We start from the raw sequence: 23,526 nt of genomic DNA on the forward strand, positions 1-23,526 counted from the left end.
ACCCCCAGGCTATTTTACTCATAGGGATGACGTTGTCCCCTTTGTGCTAGGAAACTGGGAAAGGATGGGAGGGGATGGAGCTCTGCCCTTATCAGAACATAAGTGGGCGATGCAGTTGTGGGGTATTTCCCTCCTCTATATGGAGACAGGAAGTAGGCAGGGCCAGGGTAATTGACCTGAAGTAATGAGTCCCCTGGTTGAATTATCTGTAAGAATTTAACCCAGGGTCTATAGAGCTAAAATATTTTCTACTGCTTGAGCTAAAGGAATAACTCCATTCGCTGAAAGTTTTACAGACTTACAAACCCTTACACGGTCTAGCCACAGAGTCGCGGGGGGCGGGGGGAAGAGGGGAATGGAACGGACAAAGACTCACACTGTTAATGTGGGTTACATTTACATGACAATTTCCAGTCATGTTTAATTTTCTTCATACCATCATTAATGACACTGATAAACAGAAGTAAACACTGAAAGGTATGGTAGCTTTGAATCCTCCAGGAGAGGATTCAAAAGTGTTATTTTACTGTCAGTGGATTTACTTAAAACACGAGGCAGTTAAAATAATAAATCAATTGCTATAATGAGGAAACCACTTGCTGAAGATTAATATTTTCAGGGGACAAATTGCACTTACCGATCATAGTCCATCACAGCAATGGAGAGGCTGACCTGGTCCACATTCTCTGGAGGGATATCGAAGATGATGGCCTCATTATAAATTGGATTAAGTGTGTTTTTCTTTGTAGTTGTTTTCCGCTTTTTCAGCCTTCGACCCTCACACATCAGTGAGACTTTGACATATGGATCTGAGTAACAGGAAGTCATTTTCACACACTAGTCTCAATGCAGTTGAAATGTAAAGCAAAAGAGCAGCACATTCTTAGCAAGTGAACATTCAGGAAAACCTAAGTTGTATAGGTATTACTGACATAAGACAACCATAGCTGTCTCTGCTGCAATTTCAATTTCCTGTCTACTCAAAAGAAGGTTCAAGCAGATAGAATAGATACACCCATCTCTACCTCACACTCAGCCAGTAGCTCTAATGTTGACCTCTCCACCTTAACCAGTTCTCCTGAAGTTTTCCTGTGATAACCATATTAGTTAAAAAATAAAAGGAGGAGATTTTCAAAAGTGCAGAGGGCAGTTAGGTACCTAACTCCAATTGAAAGTGAATGGGAGTTGTGTGTCTTTGAAAATCTCTCCCCATGTTTTAATGCTTCATTTTCTTTTAATTATCTTCTGCTATTATTTTAGCAGGATAGATTAATCCCCATTGTCCTACCCCTCCAGAAAGCAAAGCAAAACTTAACTAAAAAACAAACAAACAAACCCCAAAACTTTGTAGGTGAAAATCAAAGTACAATATAATGCCAACTGTATCAAAACTTTCCACTGGCTATAGAGATTTTTAATGCTCCACTAAAGGGGTGTCTTCTGAAGAGCATTTCCATTCTGAAAAGTGTCTTTGGTACAACAAGACTGTGGATTTACATGTTTGCCTCGCAGTGCTTTCTGTATCAAGTTTCAGTTTACAACTTTAAAACTAAAACAAAACAACAGTCCTGCAAACTCAGCCTGAACTCTAACAGCCAACCAGTGTTTTATCTTACTCAGCATCAAAATAATAAATGTTGGGATGGCCAAATTATACCCTGTCTTTCACCTGCATAATCCCATTGTCTTCAGTGAGTGCCCTCAGTGACTATTGCTTTCAATGGCTTTGCTTGGAATTGTTTGGAACTTTGTAAACAATTTCGTTGATCATGCAAAAGATTAAACAGAATCCTCATTTCACTCTTTCTGAGCCATGTTGTCTCTGCACAGCTAATAAAAAGAAAACGCAGGAAAAAAAACAACCCCCATTTTTTCCACAAAACTGAGCAGATATGACTCAGCATATTCAAAATATACATATTTGTTGAGTAAGAAGTTGTTGTTTTAATATAGCTACTTTTCAGACCAGAACCCCACGTTGTTAAGTGAAAAGAAGAATACCCACCCGAAGCGCCAGTTACATCCATGGCTTTGAGATTTCTACATTTGATTACTGTTAACGTCATTCGCCCGGCAGTAGGTAAATAGCAAAGGGAAAACATGATTTCACCCAAATCTATGCTTTCCTAAAAAGGAGAAATATGGTTAGAATTTTGTGCATTATGCAAACAGTTCAAACAATCCAAAACTGTAGAATCATTCAAAAAATGAATGTGGAAACCTATTTTGCTGAAGATCCAATCTCATTTAGATGTGTTTATAAAGAGATTATAAATAAACTTTTCCAAAAAAAATTATTTGAAGTACAAAAAATAATTAGAAATGGAAGAATATTTTGGTGACTGGCTTTTGAGTTTCAGATTGAGGATTTTAGTTCAGGAACAACCTCAGAACTCTGATGTTCCAGGCTGGTGGGACCAGAGGCATGTTGCATTCAGAGTGAGGAACAAGGAATGCTGAATGTAGGATCCTTGCATGCCATGGCTCCTTGGAAGTCATGGAGAGATACTAATGTCAGCTCCGGAAGGGACTTCGTGTTTTACCCTCCCAGCCAGGCAGTAAGGTGGTGAGGTATCAGCCTAATGTATATTCACATAAATTAAGCCCATTCCACAAATGTGTGAACAATTTGTGTGGATGTGAAAAATTTGCCTCATTTTGTGAGCATTTAGAGAGGTCATTGTACTTGTAAAAGTCATCAACATGAAGCTCTTTACCATTTCCTTCTTCTGTGTTCTATTGGTCAGACAGAAGGAAGGAAAGAGCAAAGTAGCATTCTCAACACTATCTTGTTCCTTCCTGGGTGCAACACAACCTTTAGGAAGGTGATGTACAAACCTGGGAAAGATGGACAAAGTCCAAATAGAAAAGGAGTACTTGTGGCACCTTAGAGACTAACCAATTTATTTGAGCATAAGCTTTCGTGAGCTACAGCTCACTTCATCGGATGCATACTGTGGAAAGTGTAGAAGATCTTTTTATCTATCAGAGGCTCGTTCACCTGCACATTCACCAATGTGATACATGCCATCATGTGCCAGCAATGCCCCTCTGCCATGTACATTGGTCAAACTGGACAATCTCTATGTAAAAGAATAAATGGACACAAATCAGATATCAAGAATTATAACATTCATAAACCAGTCGGAGAACACTTCAGTCTCTCTGGTCACGCAATTACAGACATGAAAGTTGCGATATTACAACAAAAAAACTTCAAAACCAGACTCCAGCGAGAGACTGTTGAATTGGAATTTATTTGCAAATTGAATACAATTAACTTAGGCTTGAATAGAGACTGGGAGTGGCTAAGTCATTATGCAAGGTAACCTATTTCCCCTTGTTTTTTCCTACCCCCCCCCCCCGCCCCCAGACGTTCTTGTTAAACCCTGGATTTGTGCTGGAAATAGCCCATTTTGATTATCATACACATTGTAAGGAGAGTGATCACTTTAGATAAGCTATTACCAACAGGAGAGGTGTGGGGGGCGGGGTAGAAGGGGAGAAAACCTGGATTTGTGCTGGAAATGACCCAACTTGATTATCATACACACTGTAAGGAGAGTGATCACTTTAGATAAGCTATTACCAGCAGGAGAGTGGGGTGGGGGGAGGTATTTTTTCATGCTTTGTGTGTATAAAAAGATCTTCTACACTTTCCACAGTATGCATCTGATGAAGTGAGCTGTAGCTCACGAAAGCTTATGCTCAAATAAATTGGTTAGTCTCTAAGGTGCCACAAGTACTCCTTTTCTTTTTGCAAATACAGACTAACATGGCTGTTACTCTGAAAAAAGTCCAAATAAAATTTCTTCCTATGGAACTTACTCATCACATTACATAGAGATATTATTTACATACAGGAGAGAGACACTGGGCAGAGATGGAACAAGGAAATAAACTGGCCCTGTTGCATAAATATGAAGCTTGAGAACTGAAGGATAAAAAAAAGAGATATGAATTATGGAGCCTTTCTCCCACGCATGTGTACAGTAATTTCCCTACAAACCAAATATATTTGACAGCAGATATGGTAGATATTGTTCAGGTATGTTTCTCCAGTGAAATCAACAAACAAACAAACACTTTTTAAACCTTAAAAACACAAAAATGGACAAAAAGAAAGTTGTATAGTAAGAACTAAAGGCTCAATCCAAGACTAACGGAAAATAAGGGAGGTCTTTCCATTGACTTCAAAGAGTTTTGGCTCAGGCATCAATACCTATAGTTATATGGATAGTGAGAGATGTGCTGTAGATACTTAATCTTAATACATTTGAAGTTGGCTTATAAATATCATGTTATTGGGCCATTTATGGTCAAACAATTATGGTACGTGGAGGAGAACATGAAACATTTTACCATAATATGCCGGATTAATAATGCCTGTGTAGAAGGTGATACACAGTATGTTGCTGATAATTATGGGCCAGATTGGGACTCTTCATTCACATTGGTGAGCAATTACTCTCATGAGTAGTTTCATTGACTTCAATGGGATTTAAATTTAAATATATGCTTAAGTACAGTCTTTTGCAAAGGTGGATGTAACCACGTCCTTCATTGCTTTTCTGAATCAGGGCCTCTAATTGTAGCTCTAAATTTGAGAATGTAGGTTTCAGAATAGCTTTAAATTATTTCTTGTACTATTAATAAATACAAATAACTGACTGCCCATGTGTGTGAAAAAGCAAAAAATAGCATATAACTTAAAAATTGGATGGTGCCTGCCTGCGAGTCCCAGTGATAATTCAACCTGGTGACGAACAAAAAATGCTCTTGACCATGCTTGTAGTTGTTTTCTTTACTTCACAGTGACTCAACAGACTTTCTGAGCTTCAGAGTAACCCATAGACATAGTGACAATCTTGGAAGCTTATTTAGATTGAATTTTGTGCAGGTCATCTTATATCCCATTCACATATGAAATATGTTTTAGAGTAACAGCCGTGTTAGTCTGTATTCGCAAAAAGAAAAGGAGTACTTGTGGCACTTTAGAGACTAACCAATTTATTTGAGCATAAGCTTTCATGAGCTACAGCTCACTTCATCGGATGCATACTGTGGAAAATACAGAAGATGTTTTTATACGCACAGACCATGAAAAAATGGGTGTTTATCAAAACCTTTTGTAGTGATAAACACCCATTTTTTCATGGTCTGTGTGTATAAAAACATCTTCCGTATTTTCCACAGTATGCATCCGATGAAGTGAGCTGTAGCTCATGAAAGCTTATGCTCAAATAAATTGGTTAGTCTCTAAAGTGCCACAAGTACTCCTTTTCTTTTTGCACATATAAAATAGTTTCCTTGGGGTTTTGTTTTGAAAATTAATAAGTTAATAGGCATGTGCCTATGCAATTTTCATTGCTTGACAAAGGTTCCAAATATTTCAAAATGACTTTTGCTCACATTCAGTCCACATCAGATGGAATTGACCACTTCACCTCTTCTCATACCTCTTATTTTGTGACACATTACTTTCAATTTTATAAATTACAATGCATTAAAAACACTTCTGGAAAATATGAATAAAACATAAACAAATGAAAAGAGACATTTTTCCACCCATTCACAAAAGGAGTGAAATGCCTTAAATTACCTTTAACAGTTTTGTCATATCTGCATGTTTATTCTAATACAGCCCTTTCAGTTATTAGTACTAATTTACGTACATGGGGCCAGATTATGACCCGTGTATTTGTATGCAGAAGGTACTCTCTTTGCATGGTTCCCACCTCATTACACATGGAAAGAGAGTGTAACTACCTTCATACCACCATCTCTTCCATGTCCCCTGCCACCGCAACAAATACACTACAGATGCTTCTTAACATAGTCTAAGGTCCATGCTGGGGGAGGGGATAGAGATGGACTGGCCCAGGTAAGGGAGTGGGCTGGCCAGAGGAAAGACAAGTGGGACACACATCATCCTTCCATTTAGTCCTGTGGCTATTAAGAGAAAGAGCTAACATAGCCCAGGTGGTATGATCATTCCTAAATAGCCTTTAAGACCCATGACCACCTGGCTGACCTGAGGGCTACCACAGCCAAGGGGATGCCTTGGCAGAGTCTCTCTTTGGCTTTATCATGCATGTTAAGGTTTACAGCTATGATTTGTGATCTTAAATGGGAGTTTCTCTTTTAAATTAGATTTCCAAACACTTCTAATGGAAACAAATGAAACCACAGTTCCCAGAATACTCACGTAACTCAAAGTGTCGGAACGTTTGTATCATTCATTTTTTGTTAATGGCTATTTGTTTACTAAGCATGAGCAGGGTGCTCAGCACCATACCAAAAGTACAAATCAGACACAGATTGTTCCTGAAGTGCTTGTACAATTACAGCTGGGCAAAAATTAATGAAAGAAATTGCAAATGTTTTTCAAAATTTTAATGAAAAGTTGTAAGCAAAATTTCAAATTTACTAAAGGAGTTGACCACTCCATAAGCTAGTTGTAAAAACAGCAAAATATGTGGTGGGGGGGGAAACTTTCAAAAAATAAAAATCACAACATATTTTTTGGACTTTTCAAAATTGAGAATGTTTCCCCCTGCAGTTCTACTTACAATCTAAAACCCAAGCAAATATGGGGCAGGAAGATCCAGAGGATGATGGTTACTTAGATCTTTTAAAAACATTTCTTACAAATATCATAATTCAAGTGAGAGTGAGATATTATGACTTTGTGATGTCTAATCTTTGGTTTAGTAGGCGATTGCTAGAATTATTCATGCATTAAAAAGCTGTCATTGAAAGTGCGTGGAGATGTAAGTGATATTGTAATGCAAGGGTGAGGGTGATATAGAATTATAGCACAAATTATGTTATATTTGGGATGGACACATTGTGCCCAATTCTTCCCTCAGAAAGCCAGATGTGGGGGTAATTTGTTATATTTGAATGGTACGTTCTCATTGTACAGACTTGTAAATTCTTAGGATAGTTACTATGTCTTCCTCTCTGCATTCTGCAGTGCTTAATAAATAATAAATAAATAACAATTCATGGCTCTGGATCATCCCTTTTTCATCCATTTAAATATTCCATATACAATGTAGATGGAAAATGACCTTGAAAAATTACTATCCAAACACCCAGTATTTAACAATATGTTGGACATTGAAGGGAGTATGCAGGTTACCTTGAATATAAAGGAAAACATTATTTCTAAATTTCCAAAGTCTTCTCTGTTCCACATACTATTACATATATCACAGAAGGAAAACTGAGTCATCTGGGAAGCATGGATATCACAGGAAAAGTAGGCTATTTGGAATGGCCTACACCAGTTGTAGGAGTCTTATTCCATTGCAGTCCATTTATATGGTGACTGTCGAAAGTGACCATCAGTTAGGAATAGATTGCAGCTACTTTCAGCTATAGTACAGTAGATCTCTGTTCACCCAAGCCTCCATTAGCCAGCTTTCCATATTAAGTGAACAACCAGCACACACCCTGCATGGTTGCTGATGAAACAACTCCGTGATTGTGCAATGAAAAAGAGAACCTTTCATCTAAAACAACGCAAACTGTTCAATTTTTTCCAGCCATTATGAACATGAGTGCTGCTGTAACTACCGCTGTGCTGTATACAGTATTGTATTTTAATGTGATACTTTATGCATATTATATATTCTTATTGTTGTTAGTTGTTACCATTGGTATTGCTGTTTGTTGCAGCTTAAAACGCTAATTTCTGCATTTTTAAAAACTGGTACTGGTTACGAGAAGTAACGTTTCGTGTATGCTGTAAATAAAGAAGAGCGCTATGTTTTAATGCTTTTCCGGGAGGGGTCAGCTAGTTTAAAAGCAACTCTGCATCTTTAAACTAATGGATAGAAAGCTCTTAGCCCATTCTCCTGATTGTGCAAATTTTGGATTATCTGATCTGACCTTGGTCCCAATTAGGTCAGATGAATGGGGTTCTGCTGTGTGATAACTGCTCAGGTGATTTCACCCATTACACTGACATTTGTGCTCTGATGGCTGCACTGCTGGCCTATTGTAGAGCGAGTGTGCTTTAGAATCTTACTACTAGTAAATCTATTTTTTTTATTAAGCGTGTGCACAGTCGTCTCGCCAAGTGATGGCATCTTCAGTGGCCTGATGCAGTTCTTCTAGGCCACCGCTGAACCTAATCAGCAGGCATTCGTCGACAATGTGCGTCATCGTCTGTGTTGCTCCACAGCTGCACAAAGGGCTGTCACAAAGGCCCCAGTGATACTGGTTGGCTGCACAGAGACCTTGTCCGGTCCAGAACCTGTTCAACAGGGACCATTGGTGATGGGGCAGGTCAAAACCAGGCGGGAAAATTGTGGGGTTGGCAACGAGGGACTGGTTGGGGATTATAACAGATATCCATTCCTCTTGCCAGAGTGTTTCTGCCCTAACATCCTGGTGTGGCAGATGAGATCATAATGTGCGACGTGATGGCAAACATGCAGCTGGTGGTTTAAAAAGGTTAATGTGCAGTGGCAGGCTTGAGTTGGCGCATACTTTCTCCAGTAACTTGCTAGTGGCAACCTCTCGTCCAATATGAGGAGGAGCAATATTGCTCAGAACTGGGAGCCATGGGAGTGGAGTCGGATACAGGGTGTCGGAGGTGATACGCATGGTGGCATGTAACTACTTATCCACCAGTTTGGTGTGTGACGATCGGCTCCATACTGGTGCACAATACTCCACCACCAAATACGAGGTGGCAAGAGGTGATGTCCGCAGAGGTGGGGCACGAGCACCCCATGATGAACCTGGCAGTTTGCTAAGAAGATTTATTTACTAAATAAATTAGTAAATCAGGCCCAAATGCTCTGTCCAATGTCTGGGGCAGTGGGGGTGGGGGGGGAGAGGATATTTCCATCCAGGGTGCAGAGTGGCTGAAGAGCAGCTCCACAGAGGTTACTATGGCCCAGTGAGCCCTTTCATGGGACTTCCCGATCTCCACAGGCTGAAGGCTGTGTTTATGCCTAGAAGCAAGGCTCTATACCCTTGCATTGTCTACACATATATCCTCCAGAGTAGCTGCTGAACTGCATCCATGGAGCAGGAGGCTGGTGTTACCCTTAAATTATTAAATAATATATAGTATAATCAGTCTACCTGAGGGAAACTTATTGCCCTATGTCTTGTGACAACAAATGAGTTCTGAATAGACTGGAATAGATACCATCCCAAAGTATCTAATCTCATCTATGCCATTTATAATGTGTCCATCACTGAAGAATCAAGGTATCAGAATTGAAATGAATGTTTCACTGAGATAATCTGTAGATTCCATCTCAAGGTCCTCTGTCACTGGAGACTGATACCATAGTGGTGTCCAGAGAGAACTGGTATGCACAGATTGCCACGAATGACTTGGAATTCTCTTGCTCTCTGGGTTCAGTATAAGCCATTTCCATATGGTTTGGAACAGTCTCCTTATTTTCTATTTTTAATTTAATTGTGGTGGCACTGATATCTATGTGAGAGGCGTATTTTTGGTAAGTGTGGAATGGAGGTTACTAGTATTTTTGTTCTGTTCTTCTTTTATAGATCTGTTACGGCATGTGGTCCTGTTTCATATTTGTATTAATTATGTATATTTTGCTAAGATATCCAGTAGCATATGGGAACAAAAAATTAAAATGTATGATTATAATATATATGCTGGGAAGTGATTCATATAGGTGAAATCCATCCTTGTGCAGAGGAGTAGCACAAAGCCTATGCACCTCCTATTTTGAGGGCTTGAATAGTGCATATGTAAATGACACTAGCAAAGATAGAGTTTTTGTCCCCCTCTAGAAGCTGATACGCTACAGCTCTCAGCTACTAGTCAGGGTTCTTTAGCTCAAGCAGCGGAGGTTCATACTTTTAGTGCTGAAAGTCCCATGTTCAAACCCAGCTAATGGACCAAGCAAGGATGTATACGTACACACACAGAGAGACTACCATGAGATGTGGGTCTACATAGCTCCATCTACACTTGCAACTGTACACAGTTACATGTGTATGTTATGCCATAACCCCCTTATTGTCCACATCTGAAGCCCTAAAACATGTCCCTGAAAGAGAGTAAAAAGCAAGAAAGCTAGTACACCAGAGGGGTGTGGGTAAGTGCATGCCTCTGCTGGGGCATAACCTCATACTCATTCTACAGTGTAGTGGAGATGAGGGTTAGGGGTGTGTACGAGGTCACAAGTATCAATAGTGTTCCAGGGCCATCCCTGTATTGAACCTTTTGCTGCCTCACCCTTAGGCAAAGGTCCCTGACCACCCTTGGCCAGCAGTAGTAGTGACCTGAGAACCTCAGAAAAGTTTTCTGGGTGAACTCTATCGATCAGCACAGACAATCATGGAGCACATTCCAAGAGCTGCTGCCTGGTCTCTGGAGCACACCTGATCAATGTGTGGTCAGAATATACCATTCTTTACAACTTCACCCAACAGGAGCACAGACCAGTACCTGGAGATTTTTCAGAGGCTGGAGGAAACAGGCGTTTACTGGACTCCATCCTACTGCCAGGAGCTCATGAAGCACCTCAGACTCCTGTACCAAGGGTGAAGGACAAAGAGTTGCTCAGGGATGGGGTATGGGGGATCTAGCTCATGCCCATGCTCTGATAAGCTGGACTAGATGCTCTTCAGGGCTGCAAGAACAGAGTCTGAAGTGACTAGTGACTTATGACCCCATCCTCAACCCCACTGGCTTCATCATACAATGGGACACCAATGACAGGCATTGGGGACGTTGGAGGAATTCCTGGAGGAAGCCCTGGAAGTCATGGAGGAGGAGGAGCAATGGATTCTGCCTCTACCTGTCAGACCTGGTTGAGGAAGCCCTCCCTGAGGAGCCTGAAAAGGACCCAGAGACACTGCAGGAACCAGAACCCAAGGCTGGTAAGTTACAATACACCTCCACACTCCCTGGAAATATTCCCTCTTCCTCCGGTGATACGTGCCTGAAACAGCCCCTTGCCTCCAGCCCCCTGCTCCAACCTGATATGATCCCCAAGCCAGACACAGCTGTAAACCAATTATTTTATTGAAATTCCATACACCACTGCAAAGTATTTAGCAGAAACTATAACAGATAATTAAAAAGCAGTCACTGTGAACCTGTGCCTGTGTCTTTCTTGGTCAGCACTGAGACTGATAGCCCTTTGGCTGTGCAGACTGGAAAGGAGGGAGGGAGAGAGGGAGTGGGTTTGAAAGGGCCCAGGTGGGGAAAGAACAGTTTTGTGACATTTATGTTTGTTCAAAGACCCCAAACCACACATCCCACTTATCCCCCATCTTTCCATCCCCATACGAATGGGAGCTGCATGGAAGCAAGATGGGGGTGGTTGGTGGCTTGTGTGCTGGCCTGCCGATGTTTGGCAGTGGAAAGGGAACTGTTTGATTGTCCAGCGAAAGCCATAGTCATTCATTCTCCCTGTGACCATTTCAAATGTTTATTACTGTTCCCAGTCCCTGGTGTCTAGCCTCTCCCTGCACTGAGCCACCCTGCAGTAGCCAGCAGAAGATAGGGTGGGTGAAGCATCTGCTTTGCCAGTTGCACACACAAAGTGCTATGTCCCTTAGCAGTGGAGAGGTAACAGGCTTGAGGTGTTAGTCTGAAAGTTCAGGGAAGAAAATACACTTGCAGCACAGCTACCCATTTCCCTGTCCTTTTCCAATGCTGGTCGCTGGACATGGGGCCTGAACTTTCTGGTGATGCAGGGAAGGTTAGGGGGTGGGTGGATGTTCGTTGTGGTTCTTTGTTCCTCTTCCATGGAACTCTGTCTACTAGCTTAAAATACAGTCAACTTCTTCTTGAATTACTTCCCAGTCCTGTAAGCATAATTCAGCAAATGTTTGGTGTAGGAGAGATTCAAGCTGGTTGTTCAGGTTCTGTGGCAGGGCAAATGTGTTTGGTTCACCTTTGTAGCTCTCCAAACCCCTCCACTCAGCAATATGTAGAGAAGTGACCTTCAGAAGAAACATTGCACTGGCATAGGAGGCCAGATCTCCTCCACAGGACTGGTAAACTACTGCTCTTTTCCATCCCAATACCTCAAACACTGCTTTGTTCTCCAAATGATGCCTGTCTTTTCAAGAACAAATAGATGCCTGGTAATGTACCCCCAAAAGGAACCAACCCCCACCCCAAATGGCTCCTTGATGCACTGTAATCATTACAACATTTTAATAACAGTACTGCAGGAACCTTACCATTATTTGCCTCAACTCCTTCCTTGTGGGCTGCAAAAGTTGTCTGAGAAGGAAGGATGCTGTAAACAGTTGCATTCCTGTGATATTAAAAAGTATCAACATTGTGGCCTTCAGGAGCACAGTTAAGTTGTGTGTGTGTTGGGGAGAGGGTGTTCATAGGTTCCTTCAAAAGAGAAATGAAATATAACACTACCCTTGTGTTTGACTCAGCAGGATGTTCTGATGCCAACGGGGTACCCATTCTGCCAGGAGGGCAGGAGCAGCACTGCAGAGACAGAGGAGGCAGGCAGACAGACTGGAGCATCTGCTCATTGCAATACACAAGAGAAGTCAGGAACAGTTTTGCTTTCTTTGGGCATGGAACAATCAAGCTCTTAGGCAGGGTGGGGCACTGATGAACCAGTTCCTGAATCTAGAGCAGGGGTCGGCAACCTTTCAGAAATGGTGTGCCGAGTCTTCACTTATTCACTCTAATCTAAGGTTTCGCGTGCCCGTAATGCATTTTAACGTTTTTAGAAGGTCTTTTTCTATAAGTCTATAATATACAACTAAACTATTGTTGTATGTAAAGTAAATAAGGTTTTTAAAATGTTTAAGAAGCTTCATTTAAAATTATATTAATATGCAGAGCCCCCTGGACCGGTGGGCAGGACCCGGGCCGTGTGAGTGCTGCTGAAAATCAGCTCATGTGGTGCCTTCGGCACGCGTGCCATAGGTTGCCTACCCCTGCTCTAGAGTCATGCCACAGGGAATGGGAGTATGCCCCGTGGGTAAGAGGATCATGCACTCATGCAGTCACTAGTACAGCCGGGGGTGGAAAGCTTTTGAGACCCACCTGCTGCTGTTGCCTGGGAACAGGCAGCACCTCCTCCTCTCCCTACTCCTCTTCAGGCTGCTGCTGATCCAACACTACCCACTCCACAGTGGGGAGGAACATGCTGATCTCCTGGCACAATACCCTTCGCCAGCACCCAAAAGCCCTCGCTGGGAGAACCCCTCCAAAGCATACAGATGTTGAAAAATGAGCCTGAGCCCCACCCATTAGCCCAGCCAGTGTTCATCCCTCACACTCCATGCAGGAGATGTCCCCTCATCTTCCCCACACTTTTTCTCTTCTAGTCCCCCCTTGTCAGGGGAAGGGGCAGGACAAGGAGACAGGTCCACAAAAGTAATGTTTGCACATTGCTCAGGGAATTTGATCCAGTTTTTGGTTCATTCGCAGTTCCGGTTAAAAACCTGTTTTTGTTCTATGTTCCATAGACCTTTTAAATAAAAGTTATTGTTCACTTCACTTGTGTGGGCACCTTGCTTTCCGAGTATCATCAGTGAGATATTTCCCACACATTTGGGATGGGTCAGCAGGATGCATAGCAAATGACTATCAGTTCTGTAACTTTCTAATGCAATGATGCCATAGAAAGACAATGAATTTTCTGTCCCTCCCACAAATCCTTCCCCCCCGTTGCCATGAATTTCCCAATGTTTAACAAAGAGAGAGAGAGAGAGAGAAAAGAGAGCAGGGTTTATGACAATGAACAAAGCTCTGAAAAAACTGTTGCTGTCCAATGCACCAGAACAAAAATCAGAGGAGTTTACTTAAAATGTCTTTATGGCTTTGTCAATAATTTAACTGACAATACAGAGAAAGGAAACAAAACTAAACTAATACTGAAGATGTCTTATGCTGAGCAGTGCTTTTATGGCCCTTCTTCCTTCACCCCGTCAAACAGTTGCGACATGCAACCAGGGGAGTACTCCCACATAGCGGCTGATCAGTTCTGTGATCACTAGTTGCAGAAAAGATTGCGAAGAAGGAACAAGTGAACCCCCCCAAAAACCTTACAGAACTGTTTTTCAGTTACTTTCAGAATGATTAAGTAGTCCCCAGAGAGCACCATGAAACAGAGTTGTTAACCTATAACAAAAAGATCACTCAGTGCTGGCACTGAATTGCTTTTACACCCTCGAAACTGAAACCAAAACCACAGCCAAAGGGATTGACCCTGAGGAGGAACCCTCACATAATGGTCTGCCTTCATTTGGTATATTAACATGGGTGAAATTCTATGGCCTGCGCTGTGCAGGAGGTCAGACTAGATGATCATAACGGTCCCTTCTGACCTTAGTATCTATGAATCTATGACACATAAGCTGCAGGGATCAAAACCCACCAATGGATGCCACAACACAACTATATAGCAATGCTCTATTGAGCTTCTACAGCAGCACTGTAGCATCACATAGCATCCTTTGGTGTCCCTTGGCACAGACCAAAGTCACCTTCTGTTCCCCCACTGTTCCATGGTGTGCAAGCAAATAGCACCACAAATGTCCCTTGCCCTCTAGGAGCTGTGTGCACATGTTTGGGATCTGGCTGCTTGTCTTGTGCCTGCTCAGTGCAGAAGTAGTCCCCCTTATCCTCACATAAATTGGGCAAGGCACAGCATACCACGATTATGCAAAATACATAGGACACATGGGTATCCAGAGGGGTCCGACAGTATCACCAGCAAGGTTTCAGCCTCCCAAATACACACTTGTAGCCAGCCAGCCAGCCCCCCCCTCCTCAGACCAGCATTGATGGAAACACAGGAGGAAGTCGGAACAGGGCACTTGACATATATTCCAGCACAGCCTTTGAAGCTGTGAAAAGCACAGGTGTGCTGCTACAATGTGCCTCTGGGAACATATACAACGATTAGGCTCACAGCAGACAGAGAAGCTGTGACAGACATGGCTCTTAGCCCCTACTAAATAGCGTGATGCACACACACCAACATCCTAGGTGGGAAAATATTTACCCTGATAAAAGAAATGTCCAGTAGTCGAAACTTATTGTTTCTCTCCCTTGCAAGTGTAAACTACTCTTGCGAAAGCTGGCGTCACCCAGACAGACCAGCCCCAATTTGGCATAAGAAAGGAGAAAGAGAATAAAGGAGAACAGAGGTATAAGTAGGGGACCTACAGCACCATGATTTTTGAGTGCTTTTCACTATCTATCTGCTGGTCAGATAAGTGACAGCCTCCCAAGGCTTCTGCAGCTAAGAGGGTCCCTAAGCCTTGTCCCTTATTCGTCTTTCCGCGGAATTGAGTGACCGATCCTGGCTTGGCACCGCTGGAATCGAGAGATGCAAGGAGGGTAAGAAGCACCCACACCTGATCTCCTATCTTTAGTGTACACATATTTTGAAATAGAGCTCTATACTTTGTTTTCTTTCTTTGGGATTGTGGCTTCAGTTTTGTAACTTGTTTGTGTGTGTAACATCTCTACATTTAAATAAGTAGGCACTAGCAATTTTGTAACCACATGATTAGAATCTAGCTTAATAAATTTTGGTAACCATTGGTGCATAAGCCTGACTTGTTTTCTCTGGTTTACTGTAAAGCAGCCAACACAATTAAAGAACCTCAGCCGTTTTGGCTCTAAAGCCTGGCCATTAGGTGAGAGTACTAAGAGCCTAGCATTGAGTTGTGCCGCCTCCACGGGGCAAACTCTTGGGGCACCTGTCAGTCAATCCTGGCTGCCTGCTGCGAAGGAGCTCTGAGCTCCAGCAGTTAAAGTCACAGGTGTGGAGAGGCTCTTCGTGCTGCCATTGGGGCACCTGTCAGTCAGTATTGACTGCCCGCTGCGAAGGAGCTCTGAGCTCTAGCGGTTAAAGTCACGGGTGGTTAGGACCTTGGGGCATCCGTCAGCCTAGCCCGGGCTGCCCACCGCGAAGGGACAGTGCATCCTAGCGGTTAAAGTCACGGATGGTATAAACAGGCATAGCTGGCACCTCACCAAACATCCTTGGCCGTCGGCTAACAACACTCCACCATCATTCTGCAGCTACTTAGTCTGTAGCTGAATTCTCTTTTTCTTGGATCAGCAATGTTGGGATACAACTTCATGAGCCAAGTTAGGAATGGGTCTGTGGGGTGCCCCAAAATAAATGTCAGACCAGAAACACTGTATATAACCACGTCATTTCTGGGGAATAAAGTTCCTTCTTTCCCCCTGCAATGCAATCCCAGTCCCCTGAGCACCCTGGCATCATGGACTTTTCCTGTGTCCCCAACATTGGTGATCACGCACCAACCACTGTGGTCCACCAAGACTTCAAGAATGAGTGAATTGTAACTTTTTGGTTCACATATTCACTTGCCCCCTTTGGTGGATAAAGTATTGGGATGTGTGTTCCCTCGATGGCCCCTGCACAGTTCAGAAACCCATTCCTCTGAAATCCAGCTACAATTACAGGGACCTGGGTGGATCTCAGTATTGATAGCCTGGCAAACCTATACAGCCACCACCCTGACAGTTGACTTCCCAACCTCAAATTGGTTTGCAACGTACCAGTAGCTGTCAGGTGCTGTAGCTACCCGCTTCTGTACTGGTACGGGTTTCTGAAATTGAGTGGCATGGCACTGGAGTGTTGGTGCCAACTCCTCACATAACTCCATGAAGGTTTGCTTCCTCATTTGGAAGTTCTGCAGCTACTGGTCATCCTTCCAGGTTTCCAAGACGATGTGGTCTGACCATGTTGTGCTGGCTTTCCAGGACCAGAAGTGGCAATCCAGCCATGAGCATACTACTGCAATCGCAGAATTCAATGTATCTGTTCCATGGGACTATAGTGGATTTTCATTAATCCTCTCGGTCAGCTCTCTTCAGCATCTCAACTATTTCTGGACCAATTCCATCCAGTATAAGTGAATGAACCCGCATGAACATTTGTCCTGCAAGCAGGAGCAGATCCACATCATCATGGACTTGGTTCTATGTCTTCCACATGGTTTGGTAGAAAGGAGAGGTGAGTGAGAGTTGCCATTGCCAACTGTGTGAAGGTAGCATCTAGTACCAGCAACACAAAGCCAGGCAATTCCCAGAGTGTCTCCTGTGACACGCAGGTCCCTGGGATACTGTCCCTGCAATAGTAGTGCTACCATCTTGTACCAAATATGGGGCAGCATGGATACAGGCATATATGCCTGTGCACAGTGTCTAGCTGTGCCCAGCACTGCATATGTAGACACTTGGCACTGGTATGGGTTCCATGTATTAGTAATACTTGGGTGTACATACAGATATAGCTTATATATTTTATTCACCCGCCCATAGTATTCTTTTCTAATAGTTTGGGTCCCTCTGGGTAACATTTTTGAAGGTGCCTAAATGACATAGTAGCCAAAGTCCCATTGACTTTGAATAAGTCGTAGGCACCTAAATCACTTAGGTGCTCTTGAAAATTCTACCCTATATCACTTTATGTCACACCAGTTCACTAAGTTTTACCTCAGCCACCTGACCAGAATATCTCACTGCTATCAGACTTCATAAAACCAAGGTGTAGATTGTCTGCAATGTTCACTTTTGTATCTCCAACACACTTGTTTATATGACCTGTGACTCAAGAGATACAAGCACAAAGAATTCCAGTCCACAGTTAATCAGATAAGTATTTATTTAACTATAACATCAAGAATTAAGCTTGCCAGAGTTTATTTTAGAAGCAGACTTTTATACTGAATGTTTTATTTTATTCATAATGGCTACAGGTTTTTTTCTTTTTTTTTTTAGGCAACTCCAGTGAAGTTTTCCAAATTTCATTAGTGTATTGTGAGTTTTTCATCTTCTTAAATTAAATTAAGGTTTCAGTTAAGAGCTAGCCTTACTGAGAGATACTGCTTTACTTTCAGATCCACACTGCTCATAATGATTCACTGCCAAAGGCTTGCAATAACTTGTACGAAAAAAAAAAAGCAACACTGAGAACAGATACAATAAAACATCCACTTGGTGGTGAGTATCTTTTATCTATTTGTTTCCTTGTTTTGAACACAAGCCATTATACAGAACCGTGGAACTGAAACAATGGTAAGCACTATACCAGCTTACATTTATTTCTATTGCTCCCTGTTTACATGACTAGCCAATATATTTCTGTCATGGTGAGGCAAGAAAGAAATACAAAAATAGGAGAAACAAAATTCAAAATAAAGGTGTCCACTATTCATATCAACTCTATTATTTAACTATAAAATATAGATTCCTTAGACAGCATTAAATTCTTATCCTTCACCTAGGGACCAACTCTACAACCACTCCTAAGTGACCCTGAACATGTAAAACTCCTGTTAGATTCAATGGGAGTTTTTTGAGTTCACTGTCTGTCAGCTGGGAGCTTGATCCAGGGGCCACTGAAATCAATGGATAGATTACCATTGTCTTGTAATCACTGTCATTTGGCCCACTGGAGAAAACTAAAGCTGCACCCATTCTCTACCTCTACCCACCTATGTGGGAGAGGTAGCAGCAATTCTGCAAATGCTGCTAGGCATGATGCAGGTAACCATGCAGAAGTGTAAGGAGGTGCCTCATACGCCCTTGTTCCCCGGTGGAGTGCCCAGGATGGTCCATGACATGGCCCTTAGGTCTTTAGTTGCTGGAGAAAGCTTCACTCTTTCCCACTCAGACACAGACTTATGGGTTTTCCCAGTTGTTCTCAATGGTTTCCATATCAAATGTCTTCAGTACACAATTAAAAACACAGTTCTATAGCTAAAAGAAAAGGAGTACTTGTGGCACCTTAGAGACTAACCAATTTATTTGAGCATGAGCTTTCGTGAGCTACAGCTCACTTCATCAGATGTATACCGTGGAAACTGCAGCAGACTTTATATACACACAGAGAATATGAAACAATACCTCCTCCCACCCCACTGTCCTGCTGGTAATAGCTTATCTAAAGTGATCAACAGGTGGGCCATTTCCAGCACAAATCCAGGTTTTCTCACCCTCCACCCCCCCACACAAATTCACTCTCCTGCTGGTGCTAGCCCATCCAAAGTGACAACTCTTTACATAATCAAGTCGGGCTATTTCCTGCATAGATCCAGGTTTTCTCACATCCCCCCCACCCCCATACACACACAAACTCACAGAAGAGTGAGTTTGTGTGTGTATGGGGGTGGGGGGGATGTGAGAAAACCTGGATCTATGCAGGAAATAGCCCGACTTGATTATGTAAAGAGTTGTCACTTTGGATGGGCTAGCACCAGCAGGAGAGTGAATTTGTGTGGGGGGGTGGAGGGTGAGAAAACCTGGATTTGTGCTGGAAATGGCCCACCTGTTGATCACTTTAGATAAGCTATTACCAGCAGGACAGTGGGGTGGGAGGAGGTATTGTTTCATATTCTCTGTGTGTATATAAAGTCTGCTGCAGTTTCCACGGTATACATCTGATGAAGTGAGCTGTAGCTCATGAAAGCTCATGCTCAAATAAATTGGTTAGTCTCTAAGGTGCCACAAGTACTCCTTTTCTTTTTGCGAATACAGACTAACACGGCTGTTCCTCTGAGTTCTATAGCTGCAAGCCCTGCAAATTCAACTGGGAATCAAACAACGACCTTTCCTACTCTGATAACATCATCAGAAATTCTAACCCAAATGAGGCATGTTGGTGATGTAGCTAACCTGAAGCCTGTATGCCTATTCCCTGCAATATCAGGGAAAGATATTGCAATAAGAATGTATTAATTCTGTTGATGGGAGAGCTGGGACAGATTCCATCTCACTTTCCAATAGCTTTGTGGGTTCTACAGTGCTAACAGGAACAAAAAGCAAACAGGGAGCAGATCTGTGAAGTAAGAAGGTGTCATTTTTGCATTATCATTTTTCTGACCATAACTGTAGTCTAAGCAGTTACTGTATTGTCACATCATTATTTCCTCTCTGATTTTTCAAACTTCCCAGGTAACTCAAATTAACTCCTTCAGCAGCATTTTTCGGTTCACTACTGCCATGGGCTAGTTAGATGTTACAAGGGCTTGGAACTTTATATTGTTTTATTCATGCTAGTTGGTGATTAATTGCTAGTATTAAAATAATAACTATCCATTTAATTAATACTGAATTACAATGGACATCCCCGAGAATACTGTTGATGACATTAATACTATTCAGATTATTACAATGAAAACCAGAGGAATTCATAACTATTTTGGCTATTATTAATCAATATTCAGTGACTTTACCAGAAATTTCCTGTTAAATACAATGTAAATGGTTTTTTAATACTAGATATGGTGTGACAGTAAAATAGCAAAAATATTCTTGGGCAGCATTTTCTACTTCTATATGCCATTATGTAGATTTCTAGCAAACCATTCTACACATCTTCGTTATCACCACTTTTTGGTTCACTTTCCAAATGAATCTAATTTACGCTATTATTTTATTAAATAGTGAGTCCTTTTTTCAGTTCCACAAGATGACATTAAAAATACCTACAATGGTCTCATCTCCCTCATAGACAGTGAGCTCCAGCAGCATCAGTTAGCTCTAGTACAGTCTCTAGTTACATTATATGACACTATTTTGAAAATCCAAATGATTTAGGACCCTATTCTGCCACTTTTACTCACATTGAACAGTACCTTACTCTGGAATACTAACATTAATTTCAACAGAAAGCTGGCAGAATCCGTCATGAGATAGTTTGAAATGACAGGAAAGCACAAAAAAGATGTTTTCTGATTTTTAGGGACATTTCAATGTTCCTGGTTTCCACCAAAAAATGTCCGAATGGGTTTTAACATACAGAACAATTGCACATTCCAATATCCAATCAGGGAGTAAATAAAACAATGTTGAAAAATCAGATTATTTTGTGGGTTGGGTGGAAATTAAAGAGGCGATGGGCCTTGGCCTCCAAGAGCATGATAGAATTGCTCTCAGAATTAGGTTACAAAAATTATAACTGCACTAGAGGAACCAGTGTCATCTCAATGAAAGATTACATAGGACCCAAACTAACAATTGTGATGTTTGTCTGTCTGTGTATTATGAGCTCATCATTGTGGTATTTACCTTGTAAAAAATTACATGAAGTCACATGGGCTTTTCAAAAATGCCTCTGGCAGATAGGAGCACTAATCCTATTGACTTTCAATGGAATTTATTCTTTTCAAAACATCATCTCCAGATGATATTTTGTTCTCTTCCATTTTCCAGGCACATGAATTTCATTCTTTTTTTCCTTCCCAGCATCATCTATTGACTTAGTTATTCTTCTGGGAGATTAGTGTTATTGTGGGAAGCTAGGCCACGGAGATGGGTTTTACGTTTTGACCTGAAGGCAGTGATGGCTGGTATTAAAAGCTGCTAATAGCGCAAACAACATCAGCATGTCCAATTAGCCTCTATCCATAACTACAAGAATAGCATCTGAAGCCTGAATAGGTCTAGAGCGAGGTATATGTGATTGCCCATTTTTAAAAAAATGTGGTATACAAACACTTACACCCTATTCAGTAATACCTTCCACTTATTCATATTCAAAGTGCTTGACAGACAAAAATTAATCCCATATCACTGCTTTAGCTCTTGGATTTAATCTTCACTCACAATACTGTGTCTATAAGGATGCATATCTTGCACCATTACTATCTCCAGTTTACCTATGGAGAAACTTTGACACAGAGATGTTAGTGACTTATCCAAGGACAAAGAAGTCATTGTCATAGCTTGAACTAGGAGTCAAGAGTTTCTTGCTCCAAGTCCTTTAATCAGACCACTATATAGCATACCTCTTCCTATTGGTAGTCTGGTATCCAAACGTGCAGAGGCACAGAAAGGTTAACCTGCATAGATTCTACATTTATATCAATAAAACCCAGAGATTTTATCTTTACTTATACAGTACCCAGTACACTGAGGTGCCCATCCTCATGGAGGCCTTAGGAGCCTACTGTAATGTAAATGTAAATAGTATCAGCTATCGTTAATGTGGCATATGGATCAGATTTAGAAAGTATCAGAGGATGGAAGGTTATACAAGAACACTTAAACAGGGCTGGAAGGGGTTAACGTGGCCAGGTAGGCTATTGACTCCACAGGCTGCACCTGCAGGAAGAGCCAGGGAGCAAGAATTAATTGCAAGCAGGCTCAGCTGGGCAGGAAGAGGCAGAACCTATAAAGCCAGGAAGCTGGCAACAGATTGAGGCAGCAGTCACTCCCTGGGAAGAGGGAGGAAGGTTTGGAGCTGGTACTCCCAGAAAAAGTGGGGAACCAGGAGTGGTAGAAAGCAGTCCAGGTAAGAAGCAGTAGGGGTTGGGAGAGTGCAGCCCAGAACCGCTGGATTAAGGGTCCCTGGATTGGAACCCAGAGTAGAGGGCAAGCCGAGGTTCCCTTACCAGCCACTAAAGGATTGGCACCTGAGGCAGTGAATGGGAAGACTGCCCAGGACTGCTCAAAGAAAGACTCTGATAAACCCGGAAGTGGGAGGACAAAGGGTGAAGTCATGAAGAGAACCCTGTGGTTCCTGAGATGAGAGAGGAGCTGCAGATATGAGAGAGAGATGGTGTGACATCGTGTGACCACATGAAGGACGTCGATCATGAGAGCCAGAGTGACCAAGAGGAGGCTCCAGACAAGCAATGAGTGGAGCAGCCCATGACAGATTTAGAAATATAAGAGTCCAACCCAGCAAGGACTTCACATGCCAAATTCTCATTAAGATGGAGTAGACTATTTCTTTTACTGGGGTTCTTTGCATATTTCTTTATATTAAAAACCATCAAAGTGCAGCTGGAAGGATTCATTTATTTCTTCATTGGTTGCCTTTCATTTTTTAAAAATCAGTGGATACAATGAGCATGTTTTGTGTGCATACTGGTTTCATTTTCTTGAACCCTGTTACAACAGATTGAGTGAAGTCTATGACTCCAACCTTGGAAAAGGGATGGCAATACACTTAGGCACTCTAAGGGAGCCGAATGTGACCGTATATGGACTCTCTCAAAAGCTTTGAATAAGAATCAGGTTCCATGGATCTAGAACATAAGATACTCCCAGAGCTTCCATATATCTGCAGCCCCTCATAAGGAGTCCAAGAATGCATCATTATCCTGGATATGGTGTTAATTTAAATTCTCAGCACATTTTACTGTTTCTATCAAATGGAATATCTTGATATCGTTGGGCATACTAAGAAATTTTACATAAAATATTTAAAATTCTCCATCTCTAAATTGACAACTATGTGTACGTATGCTTATGCTTGCAAAATGCATTGAGTTTCTTATAGATTTCATTTATTAAAAATACTACATTTCTATGTGTAGTAAATATTACCTAGATGTATCTCTTGTATATAACTAATTTCTACTGTGTATGGTAAGAAAAATGACATAATAAAATCAATATTTTCTGTAATATAATTAATGCAAGTGTTCAAAAAAATTTCTTCTGTACATAACATATTGTTAGTTAGACATCTATTACAAAAGTTCTGTGACTGGCTGAAGATTCCAACTCACACATTATCTTTTCTCAAATGAATA

At 41.7% G+C, this 23,526-nt stretch overlaps 1 protein-coding gene across 2 annotated transcripts in view; it reads right to left on the reverse strand.

Annotated features, from left to right (window-relative positions):
- SYT10 (synaptotagmin 10) overlaps window positions 1-23,526 on the reverse strand; it is a 64,024-nt gene that overhangs the window by 16,362 nt on the left and 24,136 nt on the right. For both annotated transcript variants that reach the window (XM_048830180.2, XM_048830172.2), the window contains exons 4-5: window positions 2,006-2,126; window positions 638-809 (exon numbers count right to left, since the gene is read on the reverse strand). In XM_048830180.2, coding sequence (XP_048686137.1) covers window positions 638-809; window positions 2,006-2,126 — 293 coding nt within the window. The remainder of the gene's footprint in view (window positions 1-637; window positions 810-2,005; window positions 2,127-23,526) is intronic.

This window comes from Caretta caretta, chromosome 1, assembly GCF_965140235.1.
Source record: "Caretta caretta isolate rCarCar2 chromosome 1, rCarCar1.hap1, whole genome shotgun sequence".
Lineage (NCBI taxonomy): Eukaryota > Metazoa > Chordata > Testudines > Cheloniidae > Caretta > Caretta caretta.